This window comes from Perognathus longimembris, chromosome 3 (assembly GCF_023159225.1).
Source record: "Perognathus longimembris pacificus isolate PPM17 chromosome 3, ASM2315922v1, whole genome shotgun sequence".
NCBI classification, from domain to species: Eukaryota; Metazoa; Chordata; class Mammalia; order Rodentia; family Heteromyidae; genus Perognathus; species Perognathus longimembris.
This window is the reverse complement of record NC_063163.1, coordinates 32,458,652-32,480,697: the sequence shown is the minus strand read 5'-3', so window position 1 is coordinate 32,480,697 and position 22,046 is coordinate 32,458,652. Positions and strand designations below refer to the sequence as shown.

Genomic DNA, 22,046 nt, shown 5'->3' with positions numbered 1-22,046 from the left:
GTCTGTTGGTCAATTATCCACAACCAAGGATGCTATTTGATTAAAACTTTGGTGTTCCACTTACTCTTCTCATTTCCAAAAGATTATTTTGCTTCTTTCAGAATTTTCTTTCTGCATTACAGAAGAGATTCCTCTTGCTCTCCTAGTCTATTTGATCTTTCCTATAAAGTCTCATTAGCATTTCCTTTCTCATTTCTCAAGAATTCTTACAGGTGGTTCAGTCACTTTCATACTTCCTAAAAATTTAGAAACTCCTGATTCAAGGAAGGTTCAGAAACACAATTTTTTCTTAACACAAAGTAACATGTACTCTGGAAAGCGTTCTAAGCCTCACATATACTTTATGTTATAGATTAGGTTTAAAAAATAGTATACTACTAGTACAGTATAGGAGTAATTGTTGTATTAAGAGTGAAAGTAAAAGTAATAGCATTTGTAGTAGCTAAACTTGCCTGTTTATGTGTGTCAGGTACAGTCTTTCATCTTCCCTATGAAGTAGCCTATTTAATCCTCAAAATATCATTATGAAGCAGGCATGGTTAACAGGTCCAGCTCACAAGTGAGGAAACTGAGCTAAGTGGGTAAATAAAAGGTCCAAAACCCAAAAAGTGGCAAAGTAGCCACTCAGCTAATTCCAGATCTTACTTGCTATAAAGAAATTGTTAATTGCAGAAGAAAGTTGTTTCCTACTACCCCCCCCTTCCTATCAATAATGATATGTAAGTAATGGAAACTGACAAGTGTACGCCTGAGGTACTCTTATCTGACAAAAGGCATAGGAAAAGGCATACAGCTAAATATTTCCTGGCAACAAATTCTTTGTCTCAACACCAATTCTTTAATTCTCCAAGTATCAACTGTATTTCCTACAATTCAGATATAATACTAAATACTGACAGATAAAAGAGTTCATTCCATGAGAATGTCCTAATTTCAGATGCCAGTCGCAAGACCAGGACACCCATAATTCCAAATGAATGGCGGTAAAGTTGAAGATTCATTCAATTTCCCTCCCTTAAGTTTCCTCATTCACTAGAAAGACGTGACAGAACTTGGGAAAGTGCTATCCTGATAGTCACTGTTTTCTTATAAGGGATACAACTTAGGAAGAATTAAGTGGAAGAAATGTATATAGTAGAAAGTTGTGGAAAAGAGGTGCCATAAAACTTCTATGCCCACTGTGGGCACAACACTTTCCAAACATGACCAGATACACAAGGGCCCTAAAGCTCCCTTAGATTCTAGGTTTTAGTTTTCACTCAAGCTTAACTCTAAATCATATGTGATTAAATCAATGGTCATTCATACTACCTACCTGCCCTCTCAGGAGATAAGTTCCAATGCTCTAATCACAAGTTTCATTAAAAACCACTACCATCCATCTCTTACTGGATGAAAGGCTTCGGTCTTTTCCAACTCATCATATTTTTACTTACCAGATGTTTTATGAAAGACAAAATGCTAAAACATTTTTTTGAAAATCAACATATTATGTATATTTTTAACTCTTCAAAATAATTGAGACATGATAAATCATGAAAGATTAAAATGTGACACTAAAATCCACAAGGAACAAAAAAGAAACCAGTCTTCACCACCACCACCACCACCATCATTACCAATGTCAGGGCAGGAATAGACTATATACTATGGGGAAAGCAGTTCAAGGAGAGTTTTCCTTCCTTCCTTTCCTTCTCCGTCCTTCCTTTCTCTCTCTCTTTCCTAATCTATCCTTCCTTCCTTCCTTCCTTCCCTCCTTCCCTTCCATTTTGGCCAGTTGTGGAGTTTGACCTCAGGGCCTTGTGCTCATCCAGTCTAAGAAAATCAAGCTATGATTTCAATTAGGCTTTTTACTGGTTGATTGGAGGTAAGAGTCTCCTGGATTTTTCTGCCCTGGCTGGTTCAACCAATGATCCTCAGATCTCAGTATCCTGAGTAGCTAGGATTATGGGTACAAGCCACTAGCCCTTAGAACTTGGCAGAGAATTACAATTTTCAACAGCAAAGTATTAGAAATGTTTGAGACTCATTCAAACATTTCAGTCAATATTATCCAAGAGTAAGAAAGCTATCTTTTAAAATAGTTCTTGCAGCTATATCACAGATAGAAATCCCACTAAGACATTTCTTACGCTTCATCAGCAGTCTCTGATTACATTACTTGTGCACTACAGCTAAGTGGATTTAAATGTAATTGACCAACCTCTCACTGTTGGTTTTTAAACAAGGAGCAAACTTGGAAGAGGAAAAACAAATGGGTGAATTCGGGGCTAATAAAATATAATCTTATGCTCAAAGCCATCTTCTGAGTAAAACAAAGGAGCATTTCAAGAATTCCTTTGGCATTTTCTTTTTTTAGCAATGAATGTACTTCAAAAGATGTTTCCTTTATGTGTCTTCAGACACACTCATGAAGATCTTTGAGGTCAATGATTATGTTTTGTTTTTAAGTAGAATTCTCAAACCGACAAGGGAGTTTTAAGCTGTACATTCTCTTTTTGCTTTTCTGTTTTATTAGTTCTGATCCTGAGACTCAAACTGGATAACTGCCTTTTGTTTTTTTGGCTAGCACTGGACCAACTGAGCAATACCTCCAGCCCCTAAATTTTAAATTCTCAAAGAAGTGTTAATTTACCACTGTGTCTATATATGAACTGTGTGGAATCTTACTATTTTCGTCAGGTTTCTTAACCAATAAATTAACCTTATTCATGATTAAAAAACACAAATTATTCATATTAAAAAGTTAGCAAAAATAGTTTTAAGGCAGTTATAATTTTTGCCACTTAGTTGTAAGTACTCATTTGTAATGCTATCTCTTGGTGACCTAAGTCATATCGCTGTCACTCTCTCCAACAACTACCCCATTACTTACACGTCAGTGGTACAGGCACCTCAAATTGCTTCTGATGTGAATACCTCATGAGTTTGGAGCATTTCTTGTCATGGAATGCTCAAATGCAAATAGTCAAGACACTCCATTCATTTGATTGATACACAGTACTTCCTACTTCCTTACTTAAACATGATCCATGTTGGGAACTCTTCTTTCCTTAAAGATTTCTAAGGTTATTTTTCTTTGGTGCCTTTCTCAGTTTGCATCAGTTTTACCCAACACAATGGAGGCCTATTCAAATATCCAATGATAATACACACTAAAGTTCTACATTTTTCAATTCACATATTTCAATTCAACACCATTAATGACCACCTGGGCAGACTTATGTCAATCAGAAATAACCACAGAAAAACAATGGGGGAAACAATTACCATAAGTGTAGAGAAATAGTGTTTCTTAGTTGCTGTTTAGGCTTTATAAATAGTTATACATATTAAGCCATTTCATTCTCATAGTCAACCTCTGAGTTAAGTATCACTCTTCTCTATGGGATAGTAAAAAAATTTGAGGTCCCAGAGTTTAGAAAAGGTAGGATACAAAATTGAGCAACCCCAGTCCCCAACTCAAGTGTTTTAAAGCTTGACCACAGCAAGTGGTACTGTTAGAAGTGACTGGACAATGAGGGCACTAACTCATCAAGTAAACTATTAATCGATTAATCCATTGATGAATAGGCCATTAGGATACAGGTCTAGTTGGAGTAAGTCAATTACTAGAATTTGCCTTTGAATCCCTAGTCCTTTCTGTTTGCTCCTCACACCAGTGAGGTAATCAGCCCCTTTTTACCTCAGGCCCAAAACAAGGGATTCAGACAACCTCAAACTGAAAAGTATGAACTGAAGCAATTTTTTCTTCTGTAAAGTTGATTTATAACAGGTACTCTGTCAAAACAACAGAATACCAAGTCACATGTATAGCAACTTGATGCTTGAACTTAAGTGTTAATGGTTGAAACAATTTTCCCATATTATCAAAATCAAGAGACAAAGGATAAAAAGACAAATGACTCCAAAAGCAATACTTGCAAAACCATTTGGTGTAAACCAACTGAACAACTCATAGGCAGAGAGGGTAAGAGAGAGGGGGAAGGAGAGAATGAGGGAGGAGGTAACAAACAGTACAAGAAATGTACCCAAGGGCTAAGGTATAATCTGTAACCTCTCTGTACATCACTTTGACAATAAATAAGAAAAAAAAGATTACAGGTAATAAATAAATAAATAAATAAATAAATAAATAAATAAATAAATAAAAACACTACTATAATCTAAAGTGATCAGAATATTGTTTTGCGAACTACAATTACTTACTATAGTTATTCCAGTTGTAACTGTCAATAAAAAATCTTTAAATTGAGAGAATATAAATTTTGATTTTTAACTGCCTTGGAATTAATATATAATGACAAAAAAAGCCCTTTAAGCATACCAAAAATAACCCTGAAAAACCAAAGCACTTAATAATTTAAAGACAAATGTATATACATATATAAGTATGTGCGTGTGTATATATCTATGCACACATATAAGTGTGTGTGTGTGTGTGTGTGTGTCTCTTTCAGTATCCTTCAATTGTTTCATAGCAGCCAAAGGGCATGGTTCCTATCTCAATAAAGTTTTGGGGAATGATGACAAGGATGAGAGTGAGTTGAAAAATGCCCCCCAGCCCCTAAAATGCACATACTCTCAGAACCTCAAAATAAAACTTATTTGGAAAAAAGGTCTGGAATTAATAAATCATATTGAGATGAAATCATCCTGTGACGAGTAATCCAATGATTGTTGTTCATATGCAGAGGAAAGAATACCCAGAGACACTAAAAGAAGGAAATGAGAAGCAGAGTGACATGCTTCAATTCATGAAGCAAAACTAATGAATGACAACAGGCACTAGAAGGTAGGAAGGAAGCACAAGATGGCTGCTTCCTCAGACCCATCCAAAGTATCCAACTATCCTTATCACTCTGATTAAAAAATTCTAATCTCTTGAGGTGTTATATAATCTATTTGTTATTTTCAACCACTGGGCATCACTGGCTCATGCCCATAAGCCTAGCTACTCTGGAGGCTGGGATCTAAGGATCACAGTACAATGTCAACCCTGGGTAGTCCATGAGACCAAAAGCCAGACATGGAGCTGTGGCTCAAGTGGTAGAGTGCCAGCCTTGATCAAAAAAGCTAAGGTATGGCACATGCTATCCCTTAGTCCAATCTTCAGTACTGGCTAAATAAATAAAATAAATAGCACTACTAATTCAGGATTTGAAAACTGCCTAAATATAGACTGGTTTCTGGAGAACATTAATTCTGCTTGCAGAACAAGCAATTTCCATGCTTCTTTTACTTGGCACACATCATCTTGCCACCAGAGAGATTCAGGAGACTACCACAATATGTTTGTTCTATCTACTGCTGGGGTATTTCTTTGTAAAATACAGATTTGCTATGATAAGCTTTTCTTCAGTGTGCACTATTCTGACATCTTCTTTCATCTTCCTTGTTTGTAATTTCCCACTCGAAATGGCAGAGGTACAGTAAATATTGCTTCACAGGCAGCAGTCTGAAGAGAGCTTCCAATACCTCGCCATCACTAGTGGTACTGTCCCATTACTTGATGTTAGCTGTGGCTCATGGATGACATTGACAGAACTGCTTGAGTTAGCTCCTTCAAATCTGTAGCTGGCCAAAAACTTGCACACACTGTAAACTGTTAGTTCCTTCAGAAGATTAATGCTGTATTGATGCCACTTTCAGTCTGTTAACCTCCAAAAAGATACAGAGGCCTTCTTGATGCAGTTTCCTTCTTCATCATCATCTATCAGCCCAAGCAGTGGCACATTCAGGAAATGCTTCTAGCTCAGTATCTCACAGAGTAATCTATAGCTGCAAGTACATCCCCCATGCCCAATGTTCTTCAATGTCACTTGACAGAATCTTTAATTCTACCATGGACTTTTACCCATGCACTTTCAATTCCAATCAGCTTCTTTCTAAAAGGGTTCGTGTTTGCAATGTAAAATGATTACCTGCACAACTTCATATCCAGAACTCTAATTTAAACATTTAATGCCTACTTTATCGAGATAATCTTTGGAAATAAATGAGTAAAATGACTCTGTACCTGTATACTATGCTTGTAATGTACTATGAATATTAATCATGAATCAAGGGCCATATTAATCATGAAATTGGGCCATAGGAATGACCCTCTTATATTTTCATATGTTTTGTGGTAGCATATGCTACTATCTTTGCATTTATACATAAGCCTATACATAAACATATATCTTAAATAAATTTGCCTTGTATTATATTTGGTCTATATCAATATTGAAATTATTTTATAATGCTGGGGAAAGATTTTTTTCCCCCTCAAGTTAGTACTAGGAACTGAACTCAGGACCTTGTGCGCTCTCTCTGTTTTCTTTCTCACAGCAGTTACTCTACCACTTGAGGTGCAAATCTAGCTCATTTTTCAGTTCCTAAGCATACTCATTGGATGGCTACACACTGCCACGTTAGCTCACTGACACAAAACCCAGGAGTCATGGGGTAGCTTTGTAAACTAGCCATAGAACCAGAGCTATATAGCTCAGAGAACCTAAATGCTTAGGGTATTCCCACTTGAGAATGGGGGAAGAAAAGAAAGAAAAACTAAAAACATACAAGCTCCTCTTTAGAAAGTGTCAAGAGATAATCCATAGTGCTATAGCCAAGCAAGTTACTTGCTTATAGTAAAATTATACATATTCTAGTAGCAAAATAGGATAGGTTTAGAATAAATATATACACAGACATAAGAATGCAAGAAAAATAACACAAAACTTAGTATCCTGTGCCACAGGTTTAGTGCCATAGGTGTAATCCAGACAGTATTAATGCTCATGAATGTGTTTATCAAGACAGCCTATTACTTTCTTATATATGTAGTAATTTATGTGTCACATCTATTTATAAAAAGAACTGAGGCATATCTATAATTATGTAAAATCATGTGATAACTGCCACTTTACAGAATTATTGATAATCAATTGATTATAGCAAATAGTGAGCACTGAAGACCCATAGCTTCTCCTGTGATTGAAATGTTTGGCAAAAGTCATTCAGTAGAAGCTACTCGATGATGCAGCCAACAATCAACAAAGAAGAAAGATATCTTTAAAGTTAAATTAGTTTGCTAGGGCTTCCACCACTGAACAACAGAGATTGCATGCTCTATGCAACAGCAAGTTACGTTCTCATAGTTCTAGACACAAAATACAAAATTTAAGTATACAATATGAGGTCCTGTCCCTTAGCTGTCTTCTACTGTGTCTTCATATGGTCTATCCTCTGTGCAAAAATCTCTTGAGTCAGCTAATGCATATTTCCCTCTTCTAATAAAGACACAGGTCAGAACGCATTATGGTTTCTCAGATAGTCTCAACACTGTCTCAAAATAAATGCATACCTTCAGAGTCAGAATACATTTTTGTGTGTCTTCACTAAGAATTCAATGAAAGCAATATCTGAAAGGCTTGTTTTCTATAACCAAGTAAGTATTCCCACAACCAACATAGCATCATTTCAGTTAACTTCATTTTCATTCTAAGGCATTTCTCATGTGTTAAGGTACAGAAATTTCAATAAATACTAGTATCTTGGCAGTAATTCAGACTCCCTAATGAATTATACCTTTCCAACAAATTATGGATTCCATTCTACAACCTCCATGATACAGTGTTCAGTTCAGAGTATTTTTAGCCATGATGTTGATTATGCTGGAGGGGGTTATAAAATGAAGTTGAATTACAAACTAATACTACACATTCAAAAGGTATCAACCTGCTAAAAATTTTAATGGGCATTTCTAGGAGAATGTAGTAAAAGGTTAACAGAGCACTGTCTGCTGGTTATAACACATAGATTAAAAATTTTCAAACACTATGCAGTTTCCAGGTGGCAACCACCTGGAAATTAAGTGTTCACAGTAGGTGAGTAAAATATAAACATTTGGCATTTAGTAAGACATTTATCATAAACTGTTTGAAATATATGAGGAAGTTAAAACCAAAGATCTATTTCAGCAGACTCATTTGGGTCACACGAAGGAAATGCTAGGTAAGAGCATTTAACAAGTGGTCTAGAAGCAGAAAGTGATATGTAAAACAAAGAAGAAATCAAATATTAGACATCAAAAATACTCTTGAAAAGTAAAACTATAAAAATGGGGAAAAATAGAAATGGGTAATCAGCAACTCCGTTCTGATAACCTCCATTCTGATAACACAATAAATGTCACCTTTATCAAATTTTACTTTCATTTTATTTTAATATAACCCTCCTCAATGAAGAAAAATACAAACTAAAACCAGTCAGTTTTGAACCTTTCACTCAATAAAGTGTTATTCCAATTTAATAAGGGAACACATTATTGGGAAGAAAACCTTCCTAGATCAGAGTTCATTAATTTTAACTGGTTAGACAAGAAACAAAGAAATAATGGATTCAACCCATAGTTAAATCATAAAAGAAAGAAGTATTACAATGGTATACAGACAGACAATAATGAGCCAAATATTTTTACTGAAACAGAGCAGAAAAGCTGTAAGACATTATGTCTTAGAAAAGAAGCAATTCTAATGAAGTAGATTTTTGAAAATTGTCATATGGGTAAGCTCATTAGTTGCAGTGCAAGTTCCCCCTGCTGATCCAGGACTACCTAATGACCAGCATTTGTTATGTCTCAAAAACAAAGGTATTTTTTAATTCATGTGATAGCTCTACTAAGGGGATTTTGAGTATGAAAAACTTTAAAAATGATGATATAAAAGTGCTATGAAATTCTCCCAAGCACACAGACTTCTTTCATCTGAAATATTACATTTACTGTGCTAAAATCTCATTCGTTAATTGGGTCATATAATCATAGGAGGAAGTTATACCTAACAATCACCAGCAGTATAATAAAAAAATTCTCAGTGATGCCTTTTCTATTTCAAATATAAAATTGGTTGCTCCCTGAGAAACAAATTAGTAGTATATGCTGACCTCTACACATATACACGCCTCTGCTACAACAGATGGAAACTGAAAGCCCACAAGGCCCCACAAGGTCCCACTAGACACCAACCAGAAAACAAATAAAAGAATCAAACTACCAAGTTACAACTCTGCAACATTTTAGAAAAGTCAAATATTTTGAAGAAAGCAAATGATCAGAATATTTACCACAAAAGAATGTTATAATCAAATGAGTTAAGATAAATAGTTTAGCTTTAAACTTAATTTACAACAAAAACTGGTAGAAAATTAATTATGCAATTAAAAATACATCTAGAGATAAGTAAGAAGCACAAGAAGTGGCACACACTTGTATTCCCAGTGTGGAGAGATAAGGCAGGAGAATTGTGAGTTTAAGGCTATCCCTGGCTAAAAAGCAAGACCACATCTAATAAACATTTTTATTTAAGTAAATAAAATTAGATAAATTAAATTAAATTAAATTAAAAAATAAAGACCTGTAGTATTAGCTACTCAGAAGGTTGAGATATGAGGATCATAGTTTAAAGCCAGTCCTAGCAGTAAAGTCTGAGGGGCTTTTCAATTGAATACAAAAAGCCAGAACTGGAGCTATGACTCAATGATAGACCTCTACCCTTGAGAACAAAAGCAAAAGCTATAATTCAAAAGTGTATTTAGTGACTCTTATCAAAGTCCTAATGTTGATATAAGCTATTGATTAGTCACCCATCTTTTCCTCAGAAGAAGAACTCCTTCTGTATTTCAAGGAACATTTTTGTGCCAACATCTATTCAACATTTACTTAGCGATCTTCATGGCTACCTAGAAGCCCCATTTTCAATGTTTTTTCCATTCTGTTTCCTAAAATACTCCAAAATGTCAGAAATTTCCCTTTAGGAAAATCAACTTAGCAGACTCAATGAACCAATCAGTTAAAAGTTATTTTTACTAGCTCTAAATTATTTTTTAATGTTTTTCTTACTCAGGTCTATAGCTCCTGTTCTTTCTCACATGGGTTAAAAGATGATAATTTTGATTAGCATCTCTTGGTAAAAATCCCTTAAAACACGTATCTGTCTGTCATTGTCTCTAAATGGATCTATCTGTCTGTCTGTCTCTCAGTATCTAAATGGGCCTTTACTTATATAAAAGACATTTTAAATTAGCACATTTAAAAATTAAATAATTCAATATAAGAACATCAGGACTGAGTGATAAAAACATGAAGAAAAGGGCTTAATACTGGTCTTAGAAATCTAGACTAATTATTTCCAACCAGCTGCATGAAATACACACTTAAAACAATTACATCTTTAGGACAAAACTGCAAAAATGTCTTATTTAATCACTTTGCAAGTCCAGCTTCTGTACCCTCAACTGCAAATAACATTCAAAATTATACAGTAAAAGAAAACTAAAAGGGGTAGGAAAAGATGAAAGTGAGAAGGAACATTCACTCTAATGTGAGAAAGTATAAAATATCTTCCTTTAAGTAAACAAATTCCATTATTAAGAAGGAAATAAAGAGATTACAAAAATACTGTGACAATATTAATTTGTGGTCAACACAAATTGAACATAAATATATATATCATAATTCTAAATTGTTGCCTTTTAAAATGTCTTCATAAACTTGTTATTTGGAGTCAAGTAAGTTGTTTTCATAAAGGCATTTTGTGTGTGTGTGCACATGTACATGTGCACCAATACTACTGGCCTTATGCTCTTGTGCTAAGCTTTCTTGCTCAAGGTTGGCACTTTACCATTTGAACCACACCTTTAGCCTGGCTCCTTAATTGGACATAGAATTGGAGATTTTGTTTAATTGGAGGTAGGATTTCGATTCCCTTTCTACCCAGGTTATCGTGCAACCATGATCCTCTAGGTCTAAGTCTTCCTTTTTTTAAAACCTCTGTATTAAGCTTTATTCTTTTTCTAAATATTACTTTTAACTAGTAGCACAAAAAGTTTTCCATGAAACATGCCAATTTATAAGTACAGTAAATCTTGATTGGTGCCACCCTCCCATTCCTTCTATGAGTAGACATATTAGCCACCACTGCCTGGTGAAAACTGTAATTTAAGATGGTCAAATTTTAAATTCATATTTTTTTCTAAATCCATATTTCATATCCTATTATTAATGACTTTTTCCAACCTGATCTAAACCCAGGGTAGGTGCCAGAACCAAATAAAACATTTGGACATTTGGAAGACTAATTGAAACTCTGGTAGTCTGGTTTCTTCTAGACCAATGAGAAATGCATTCAACTTTATTTGCATTTAGAACTTGGGCAACAGGAAGCCATTCACTCATAGTACAGAAGGTGAATGACAGGAAATAAAAGGAATATTGCTAAGAATGGGACTAGCAGGACTCCATAAATGTTAAACTGCAAAACAGCCAATACATAAATATAAAAACCTCATTGTCTAACCAAATAGATTTTAAAACTCTAAACATGATGACTCATAAAATAAATATCTGAGCCAGGCATCAGGAGACTGAGATCTGAGGATTATAGTTCAAAGCCAGCCCAGCCAGGAAAGTCCATGAGACTCTTACCTCTAATAAACTATTCAGAAAATTCAGGAAGTAGTATTTCAGCTCAACAGGTAGAGCACTAACCTTGCACATAGAGAGGCTCAGGGACAGAGCCCAGGCCCTTAGTTCGAGCCCAGGATGTGCAATAATAATAATAAAATAATAATAAATACCTTACAATTTTCCATATTTAAATGTAACATTCTTCACTCTGAAAAACTATTGGGTATATGCAAACAAAAGTGTTATTTTATGCTGATTACAACAAAAAAACAGAGCAATGAAATTTTTTTGTTTAGTAGCAGCACAAACCTTTACTAGCTTTGTCTAAATGTTCCAAATCGCCCACAAAATTCAAGATATCAGGGTACTTCTCTTCACAGATTTCTACCAGGAAATGAAGCAGTGTGGTTTTCTGATCTGCTGACTTTGTGTCCTTCAGCTAAATGAAGAAAGGAAAAAAAAAAAGAACAATTAAAAATATTGTAATACTCTATTTACTTATCGAATGTTAATACATTATCTAATGTAACCATTTTGTAGTTAGGAATTAAGTTAATGGAATTAGCCCTATTACTTGAAAAGTTACTCTTACTTGATGTTTGGGGAAAATATCAACACTTGTAAAAAAGAAATAGCTTCAATCCAAACAGTCTGCAATGTTTTATGGGGAAAATTTTATGGCAAAACAAGAAGAGGTTTACAAAGTATGTTTGAGCCTTTTTTCTAAATTAAAACTTTTGGTGCATTTCTTTTTATTTACTAATTGTACAAACACAGAAATTTTAATACAAGTATATAGAATAAGTATTTATGTCCTATATGTGTATGTATACTTTATTCATCAAAACGAATGAAATAAAGTTCCCACACCCACCCCAACCAATTTTAAATTGCTCAGGGATGATCTTCTTTCCCTTAAGAATCCATGCTTACTCTTTAGAAGACGAAACTGATCTTGGGATATTAATTTGTGAGATCTTTACTCTATAAGTTAGTTCATAGTCCACTCTAAGAAGTAGGTACAAGGAGGAGGAAAAACAAAACAAAACAAAAAAAGGCGGACTTGAGAGCATTTGTGTTGACCCATCCTAATCTGAAGGGGTAAAAGGATGCAATTACAAGGCAGGTGAGAAGGGAAGCAGACATCTCCATAATGAACAGGAGTCAGCTTAGGGTTGTATAGTGAGTAGGTATGGAGGGTATTGGATAGGATGAGTTATATGAACACAAGTAGGCTAAGTATATGATGAACGTAAGCATGCCCAGACATAGTAAAACTTTATAATAATACTAACAACGAAGCAACAAGTATAACTGCATTTCAAAGGTTATGTTAGTTTTTTTTAAAATTTATTGCTACTAATAGGGCTTTGAATTCAAGATCTGGCCATTGTCCCATAGCTTTTCTGCTTAAGGTTGATGCTGTACCACTTGAACCATGGCGCCACTTCCAGATTATTGCTGGTTAATTGGATTTTTGGACTTCTGGATATTTTTTGCTCACATTGGCTTTGAACTACAATCCTCAGATCTCAGACTCATAACTATGTAGGATTATAGCCATAACTGGTCAGAAGTTATTTTTTATGTCTAGGACAGCTAAAATTTGTCTATGCCTTTCAGGCTTACAAATAAAACCAGTAATGATTAGCCTGACTTGTAACTTGCCTTCTACCTCTATTTCAATACTATCATTTATAAGAGTTAAAGTCAATTCAAATGTAGCAGACTTTCATGAGTAAAAGGTTCAGCATAAAGACTGTTTTCTGTTTTGTTTAAATGCACCCTACTAACAATCAACCTACCTTTTTTCTCTGTTACATCAGCGACTGCTTGGGGGGTAGCTACTATTGTAAACTCTGAACACCCCACTGTGACCACTCTCTCCCCTTCTGTACAGTGCTCCTTTCATAAATAACTAAATACGCAGCTTGTATAGCAATATGGCACCATCAACTAAGACAAGCACCATCAACTTCTATAATTTGTAAAGCCTAAAGAAAATTTGTCAGAAATATGTGTGCTAGAGCCAAACAACCTGCAACTACAAGGATTATACAAAGAAATCTCTGTGACGAAACCACAAGCAACAAATCAATCTCAATCTTTGTTCATGAGCAAAAACACCTTCGAATTTAAATTCTGAAAAACATTACAGTTTGTAGCATTTATCAGTTTATTAAATGCTAAATAAGTACCAAGATCCAAAACAGACTCAGGTTATTCGGAGACACTATCAGGCTAGTTCTAATTTAGGAAAGGAAGTGTTATCATAGGCTATTACACTTAAATCATCACCTGATTAGCAAGCCATATACTGGTGACAATTCAGTATTCAAAAGGATTGTTGTTGAAGAGTGAATTAGAAGAACTCACCCATCATTGCAAAATCAGTATTTAATAATTGAGTGATGACAAATTACTCAATCTTCTAAATGAATTTGGAAATCAGCTTAATAAATGAGAAACCCAGATACGCAGCAGTTTGTTGAGAAAGGACCATATCTCATGTTTGCAGAGCAGAGATTTTTCATTTCATGTTCTAACATTCTAAGGAAAATTTCTGTGGTACTGCTAAGGTAGTCTTGCCTCAATTGCTCTATTCTTTCCTTCCCTTTGCTGAATCATTAAAAAGATAAAATATGGGGCTGGGGATATGGCCTAGTTGCAAGAGTGCTTTCCTTGTATACACGAGGCCCTGGGATCGATTCCCCAGCACCACATATACAGAAAACGGCCAGAAGTGGCGCTGTGGCTCAAGTGGCAGAGTGCTAGCCTTGAGCAAGAAGAAGCCAGGGACAGTGCTCAGGCCCTGAGTCCAAGGCCCAGGACTGGCCACTAAAAAATAAATAAATAAATAAATAAAAATAATAAAATAAAAAGATAAAATAGAGAATCTTTCTAAAAGCATGAAAGAACAAGAAAACACATTTAGCATTTATATGTTGCATAATAAATATTTATCTGATAAAATTTTAAAAAACCCAAACATATTCTGTTTCTCTCTAAGCACTTACAACCAATGACTGAGCTAGAACCAGATCAGTTAATTTTACTGATGGGAGAAACTTAGTTGCACTTTGTAATGCTAGCCTTTGGGAAGAAAATTAAGCTAAAATATTTGCTTTAAAGTCTTGTTAGTATTAAAAAATATGCTTATTTAAATCTTAACAGGTTGCTTGACAGGATTCTTTTGGTATTATTGTTAAGAGATCTGACTGATGAGTAATCATCACGGTTAAATAGAATCTCTGGTTTATATATTGTTTCTTAAGAATACATTTACTGTGGCATAAATGTCAAATAAACAAAAAGATGGATGGAGTCTCCAACCACTCTCTTCATTCCAGACAAAATAATGTTAAAAGCAAATCCTGTAATAAATCATGGCCTAGTTGTCAATCTGGGGTAAAAATCCATTGTAGCTACAATGCAAAACTTTAGAATATTTTTTAAGATACTCAGCACAAATATGGATGACATTTAAAGAATATTGCACTATTTTGGTCATGAGGAAGAAATGTCTCAATATAAAAACCAAGTATCTTCTTGATCTGAATAAGAATAATGGCACATCTTTAACTTTCTTCCCCAATATGTTCCTATCACCGAAGTATGTATCAATATAGCACTGATTCTTCAGAAGTGGTAAGTGTGGAACACCAGAAGCATGACAAAATTCTAAGACTCATGTAAAGTTCCCATGAGGAACCTAGGAAGACAACAGAAATGATTATTTGGTACTTAATATGAGACAAGAACTAGAAAAATAACACAGCATATTAAGTGCATAAAACACAGCATCTGTTGTTGACAGGAGAGAACAGATTTAGAGAGAGCCTGTAACTTACCCAGGATCACATATCTCATACTTAGTACAGGACAATGCAAACCCATTTCTTTATACAGGCAAAGCTGTTATGTAAAAACAAGGAACTATAAAATGTAGTTCTTCCACATAAAACTTCTTTTAGTCTAGGTTTTCATTACTTCCCAAAAGAAACAAAATTCTCAAAACCAGTGGACAAAAGTGGTAGTAAAATAGATAACGTGTATTAAAATGCAATTTAAAAATACTAATGTCCTAAAACCCCTATATTTAGCCTATAAAGCCTCTAAAAGCAGACATTTTTGTACTCAGGCCATTTCTAATTCCATGAGTGTGTAATATTCTTTTCACTATTATATCCACAAAATGAATAAAAAGGTACCTAGATCATATCATTCAAACAAGTCTTCAGCTATTCTTAATAGATTACAGCTTTCGGAAAAAGAGAGCTAATCAAAGTTCTCTTCTCAATGAACTCACAGGGGTTTACTTTAATATCATAATATATCTCAAATCTTTGGAATTTTAAAGTGGATTGTTTATGCATTCAAGAGCATCTCTAAAAATATATTCAAGGTCTCCACATGAAAATGGGCACAATGAATAATGCTTTCTGTTATACATGTGCATAGATGTATGTATAAACACTGTGCTGATCAATCTCACAAAAAGGAATGAGTATCTCTCCAATATAAATGGAAATATAATATCGTCAATTAAATAAAATGTTTATGCAACTGCTAACCGTATCTATCATACTAAGGATGATCTCATAATGTTTGGGGTATTTTTTGTTTTTGTTGCCAGTCCTGGGGCTTGGGACTCAGATCTTGAGCACTGTTTCTGGCATCCTGCTCCAGGCTACACTCTACCACTTGAGCCACAGTGCCACTCCAGGCCTTTTCTGTTTATGTGGTGCTGAGGAATTGAACCCGGGGCTTCATGCATGCTAGGCAAGCAGTCTACCGCTAAGCCACATTCTCAGCCTCATGATACTTTGAACAATACAAAACCAACTGGCACCAGGTAAATAGATAATAGAAATCTTAGATAACAAATTATGATATTCACTATTTGGGTGGGTATATGTGTGTTACTTAATTTTAAATTAATGAGAGTTAAACATTTAGATGACCAAGAAGATGCTTATAATAGAGCCATCTATAATTGTAATAGATTGGTTTATAGCATTAGCTCTTCTCTAAATTATATTTTGACACGTTTCTCTTAAGTTTTAATGAGCACAGAAATTTCTATAGGAAAACTAAATCTGTATTTTAGTAAAACTTAGCTTACTGCATTACCTTTTGTACGTTCAATGGTCTGCTAATTTCTTCCTCATATTGAAAATGGATCAATGTTCTATATAAAATGACGATTATTTAGTTGCTTTTAATACTTAAAGCTTCGTAAATATTGACAAGCAAATGGGAAAGAATTAGAATAAACAATTTACAAAATAAGAAATAAAGTTAACATCAAAACATCCAGTAAAATGCTAAGTTGTTTGGTGGTCAAAATTATCAAATGCTAAGATATCTGTCACTACTACATTGCTTCAACCAAAAAGAAACACTTATCACACAAAATGAAGGCCCACATCCAGTAAGACTTGTGCTCCCCCCATACCACGAAGGTATGCACAAATTAAGAAAATTCCTACAACTTACAATATTATAATAAATATATTCTTTTTTTTTTTATTTATATTTGGCCAGTCCTGGGCCTTGGACTCAGGGCCTGAGCACCATCCCTGGCTTCTTCCCGCTCAAGGCTAGCACTCTGCCACCTGAGCCACAGCGCCCCTTCTGGCCGTTTTCCATATATGTGGTGCTGGGGAATCGAACCCAGAGCTTCATGTGTAGGAGGCAAGCACTCTTGCCACTAGGCCATATTCCCAGCCCCAATAAATATATTCTTAAGGGGTTTACTTTGAGAGAATGCACTGGAGTCCAATATTGTCCAAACAAAGCTACATAACTAGAATATGACTTTAAAGTACCAGTCTCAAGTAAATAATAATTGAAACAATGCTTAGAATTTGAATCAGGATCAGGAAAGAATAATACAAATAGTTCTAATTATACAAATTAGAAAATTTATTTTAAAGGATTTTTCAAGTGTTCTTAGAACACTTCTTCCTTATTAGAAAAAACAAAAAGGCAGAAAATCCAGAGTTACTGTAAGTTCCTATATACCTTTCCTTCCATATACCCAAATTCTCTAGCAACATTTTGCATTAGTGTGGTATAGTTTTTTTTAATATAATTTACTAATATGGGCAGACTATATTGCTAACTAGTATCCACAGTTTTACGGTTGAAGCTTTCTGTTCTATTATTCTATATTTTGACAAGCAAAAGGAATTGCATATCCATCACTGAACTGGATGGATATAATTATGTTACGCATCTATCATAACACTACACTGCCACAATAGTTTCTCCATCCTAAAAAAACTGTGCCCCACCTGTTCATTCTTCCTTCTCTTTGGAATGCTTGGCAAACACCAATCTTCCTGGTCTGTATAATTCTGTGTTTATAGAAAGTCACACTTTTAAGGCTGCTTTCTTTCATTTAGCAATATGATTTAATCTTGTCTCATTTTTTAAGAGATTCCTTATTTTAAATCCTAAATGACATTCCCTTGTGCATTCATTGCTTATCTTGTTCATCTGTACAGCTACTAAAGGGTTACTTGTTGCCATTACAAAACTTCAATGAAACTGCAATTATGAATAAAACTGCTGTGAGCATTTACATCCAAGTTCTTTGTGTATACACGTTTTCAACCATTTCATTAAGTGCCTAAGAGTATGATCACTAGCTGGTTTGTAAAATTATATGCAGCTTTGTCATCGCTAGCTTTCCAATGTGGACACACCATTTTGCACTGCCACTAGGAATTATCAAGGTTACTGTTCCAAACCATGACATCATGATATCAATTACTTGGTTTTATCTATTAAGGTAGATACAGATACTGAAGTCCAGTGGGTAATATTCCTGCATTCTTTAATTCCCCAATACATGTAATGTTTAATGCTATAGGACTGAGAAAACCTCCACTTCCATTCTCTGAGATTCCTGTGCAAAATTGAGAATTAAATAGCATATAAACAGGAGAGAGCAAAAATTTCACGTGTCATGGGGTCCTTGTAAAGAAATGAAGTCTGGAGGTAGCAGCTAAGAACAGTTACCAATATTTTCAGTTGGACAAATAATAGTCAGTTGTAAAGAAGCTACTAAATTATGAAGAGAGGCTTGAGTCATTAGTTATCTTTAACAGGTCTCTACAGTATTCTGCTTCTACTTTTCATCCTGGAACACAATGGTATCTGTCTTTCTTATACAAGAAAAGTATTCTTTACTTGGGAATTTCATTTTCTAGTTTTAAGAAGCAGAGCAGAGGTCTATGCAATCTTTTCTTACCAGCTGCTTTACAAGTGTATTTAACTTGGTCAGTATGCCAGAATGACACATTTCAGCCCCTTCCGCGTTATTTTAACACCTGGAAGACTTCTTGGGTGGGGTTTCTGCTTATGTCTTCAGGTCATTTTTTCAAAAGACCATTTTCATTTAGCTGAATTTTAAGAGTGCTTTTATTTTTCTGCCAAGATTTTCTACTATTTTGTTGCTTACACTTTCAGTCTCTTAAGTTTTCCCAACAAACATTAATGGCATCTAGGCCATCAAATTTTTCTCTCAGTGTGATATTTTAAAAGTGCTTGACTTTTTTTTTCCAAATTTTTATTATCAAACTGATGTACAGAGAGGTTACAGTTTCATATTTTAGGCATTGGATACATTTCTTGTACTGTTTGTTACCTTGTCCCTCATGCCCCCCTTCCTCCTCCCACTTTCCCTTTCCCCCCCTGAGGTGTTCAGTTCACTTACACCAAACAGTTTTGCAAGTATTGCCTTTGTAGTTGTTTGTCTTTTTTTACCCTGTGTCTCTCAATTTTGGTATTCCCTTTCAATTTCCTACTTCTAATACCAGTATACATGGTTTCCAATATACTCAGATAAGATTACAGAGATAGTGTAGGTACAACCACAGGAAGGTGATACAAGAACATCATCCATAATAGAAGCTACAGATACAGATGGGACGTTGAAAGTAGTTACAACTGTGATATAACAATCATTTCCATAACATGGAGTTCATTTCACTTAGCATCATCTTATGTGATCATAAGGGTATAGCTATTGGGCTCTTGTGATGCTCTGCTATGACTTGCCTAAACCTGTACTAATTATTCCCAATAAGGTTCAGCCACTCTGGCAAGCAGTATGGAGATTCCTTAGAAGGCTAAATATAGAACTCCCCTATGACCCAGCAGCCCCACTTTTGGGTATCTATCCAAAAGACCACAAACAAAATCACAGTAATGCCACCAGCACAACAATGTTCATCGCTGCACAACTTGTCATAGCTAGAATCTGGAACCAACCCAGATGCCCCTCAGTAGACGAATGGATCAGGAAAATGTGGTACATATACACAATGGAATTTTATGCCTCTATCAGAAAGAATGACATTGCCCCATTTGTAAGGAAATGGAAGGACTTGGAAAAAATTATACTAAGTGAAGTGAGCCAGACCCAAAGAAACATGGACTCTAAGTGCTTGACTTTCAACTTTAAGGTCACATGGATTTTCTGCACTCTAGACACACTAGAGTGTCTAACCATTTAATGGTTAGGGTTCATAATAAATTTTGAGTAAATTTTGTTAAAGACATGAGATTGTTGCAAACATTCTTTTTTGTTCTAGTTTGCTCGGTTTGGGCACCTAAATGTTTATGTGTTCTTACATATTTCTTTGGAGACTATTTTTCCACATGAATTCTTTGCATCTTTGCCAAAGATCCGTTAACCATATTTATGTGATACTGTTTCTTTACTCCCGGTTCCTATCCATTTCTCTTTCCTATATCTACCTCTAATTTCCTTTTTCTCAGCCATCTCTACACCTGATGTAAGAGCACAATGTTTACATAATGGCAGTTTTATATCAAGTCTTGATGTCAGGTAGTGTCAAAGTTGCAATTTAAGTCCTCTTTTCAAGTAATACTTTGTTACTCTAGATCTTGTTGTCTCTCCATATAAACTTGGAAATCATTTTGTCAATATCCACAAAACTTGCAAGGAGTTTACATCAGACATGTTGAAGCTAAAGGTCAGTTGGAAAGAAATGACATATTTAAAATACTGTGACTCCATTGATGAACATAGAGTATTTTGATATTTCACTGTCTGATTATTTTTTCCATCTAAGTTTCATAACTTTCTTCATAGAGATTTTGCATATACATTGTTAGAACAATAGTTGGGGATTTTAAGGAAGTGCTATGCCATGATATATTGTTTTTTATTTCAAATTACAATTGCTCATTAGTGTGGACAAATCTATTTTTTTTATCATGTCCTAAAACTTTGTAATATCCATTTAGAAATTCCAGGGTGGTTACTGTGTCATTTTACTTAGCTTCTGAATAGACAATAATTTCTTCTATGAGCAAACACAGTTCCACTTCTTGTTTCTCAAGCAAAATATCTTTAATTTCTTTTCCTGTCATATTGAATTAGCTAGAACTTCAATACCATGTTAAATACAAGAAATGAGCAGAGACATTCTACTCTTACTCCTATTCCTATGAGAAAAGAGTCTATTCCATCACAGTCATCAAATCTGCAGGCACTGAATTATGCATACTACTCCTTTAATATCCTTTTAATATTGATAGGATCCCTAAGGATAGGCACCTTTTTTTGATATGGGGAAACTGTACCTTCCTTATTTTTTTTTCAGTTTTATATGAGACCACCTGAGCTATGCCTCCAACTCCAAAGCATTCGTGAATATTTCCTTCCCAATCTCCCTTCCTACCTTGCTTTCCTCCCTCCCACCCTTCCTGCCTTCATTTTTTTTTCTTTTCTTAATTAAGATTGTATTTGTCATACATTACTAGTTTCCTAAGGAAAAAGATTTCCAACTTTGGCTCTATCTTCTTATGTAGCACATGTATTTGATACAATAAAATATTTTCAATGCTTGCAACCAATATTGATCTGCTGTAATTTGAATATAATAATCATTAGTGCAGAATAATGCTAACTTTAAATAAAATATTTGTAGTTTAGGACAGAAGTAAGTACAAGAATTATAACTATATGAATCATTTGGCACATTTTGCATCTGATGCCAGAATACAGAACAATAAAGCACTCTTAATTAAATAGAGGCAAACAGTAAACTTCCTAAGAAAATCAGTAGTATCTTCTTTTCAAGTTTTCATTTATTAAATATAAAGGAAGAGACTGAACTAAACAAGAGAGTAACTGGGACTAATCATGGTTGCAACCGATAACAGTGGTGCTCTAGTAGTTTCTTATGAGGCTGAGTATTTGGGTAAAACTTAGTTTGACAGACAGAGCTGAAGCCTTTGATTGAAGTTGTTATCAAAGTTGTGATCAAAGATGATAGCACATAGGTCTGTGCCTGACAAAGCTATACTACTATATTCTAATTTACAATGGCTGAAACAATGGAGGAAAAAATGATAGAGAAATAATTTATTTAAAAAGCCTAAATAAACCCAGTTAATTTTTTTTTTTGGAAAATACTATCGACTAAATATGCCAATGAATTAGTCAAAGGTGGCTAAGAATTTTAAGTAGTTTCATGTTGTGTTAGAAACCAGGATCTCTCTCATTTAGTTGGATGTACATAAAATAAGAATGGCATTTGTTTTCTACATACCT

The 22,046-nt window shown here is 34.6% G+C and overlaps 1 protein-coding gene across 1 annotated transcript in view; it reads right to left on the bottom strand.

Annotated features, from left to right (window-relative positions):
• Diaph3 (diaphanous related formin 3) overlaps window positions 1-22,046 on the bottom strand; it is a 433,505-nt gene that overhangs the window by 161,094 nt on the left and 250,365 nt on the right. Inside the window, exon 22 of the mRNA XM_048341270.1 lies at window positions 11,759-11,888. Coding sequence (XP_048197227.1) covers window positions 11,759-11,888 — 130 coding nt within the window. The remainder of the gene's footprint in view (window positions 1-11,758; window positions 11,889-22,046) is intronic.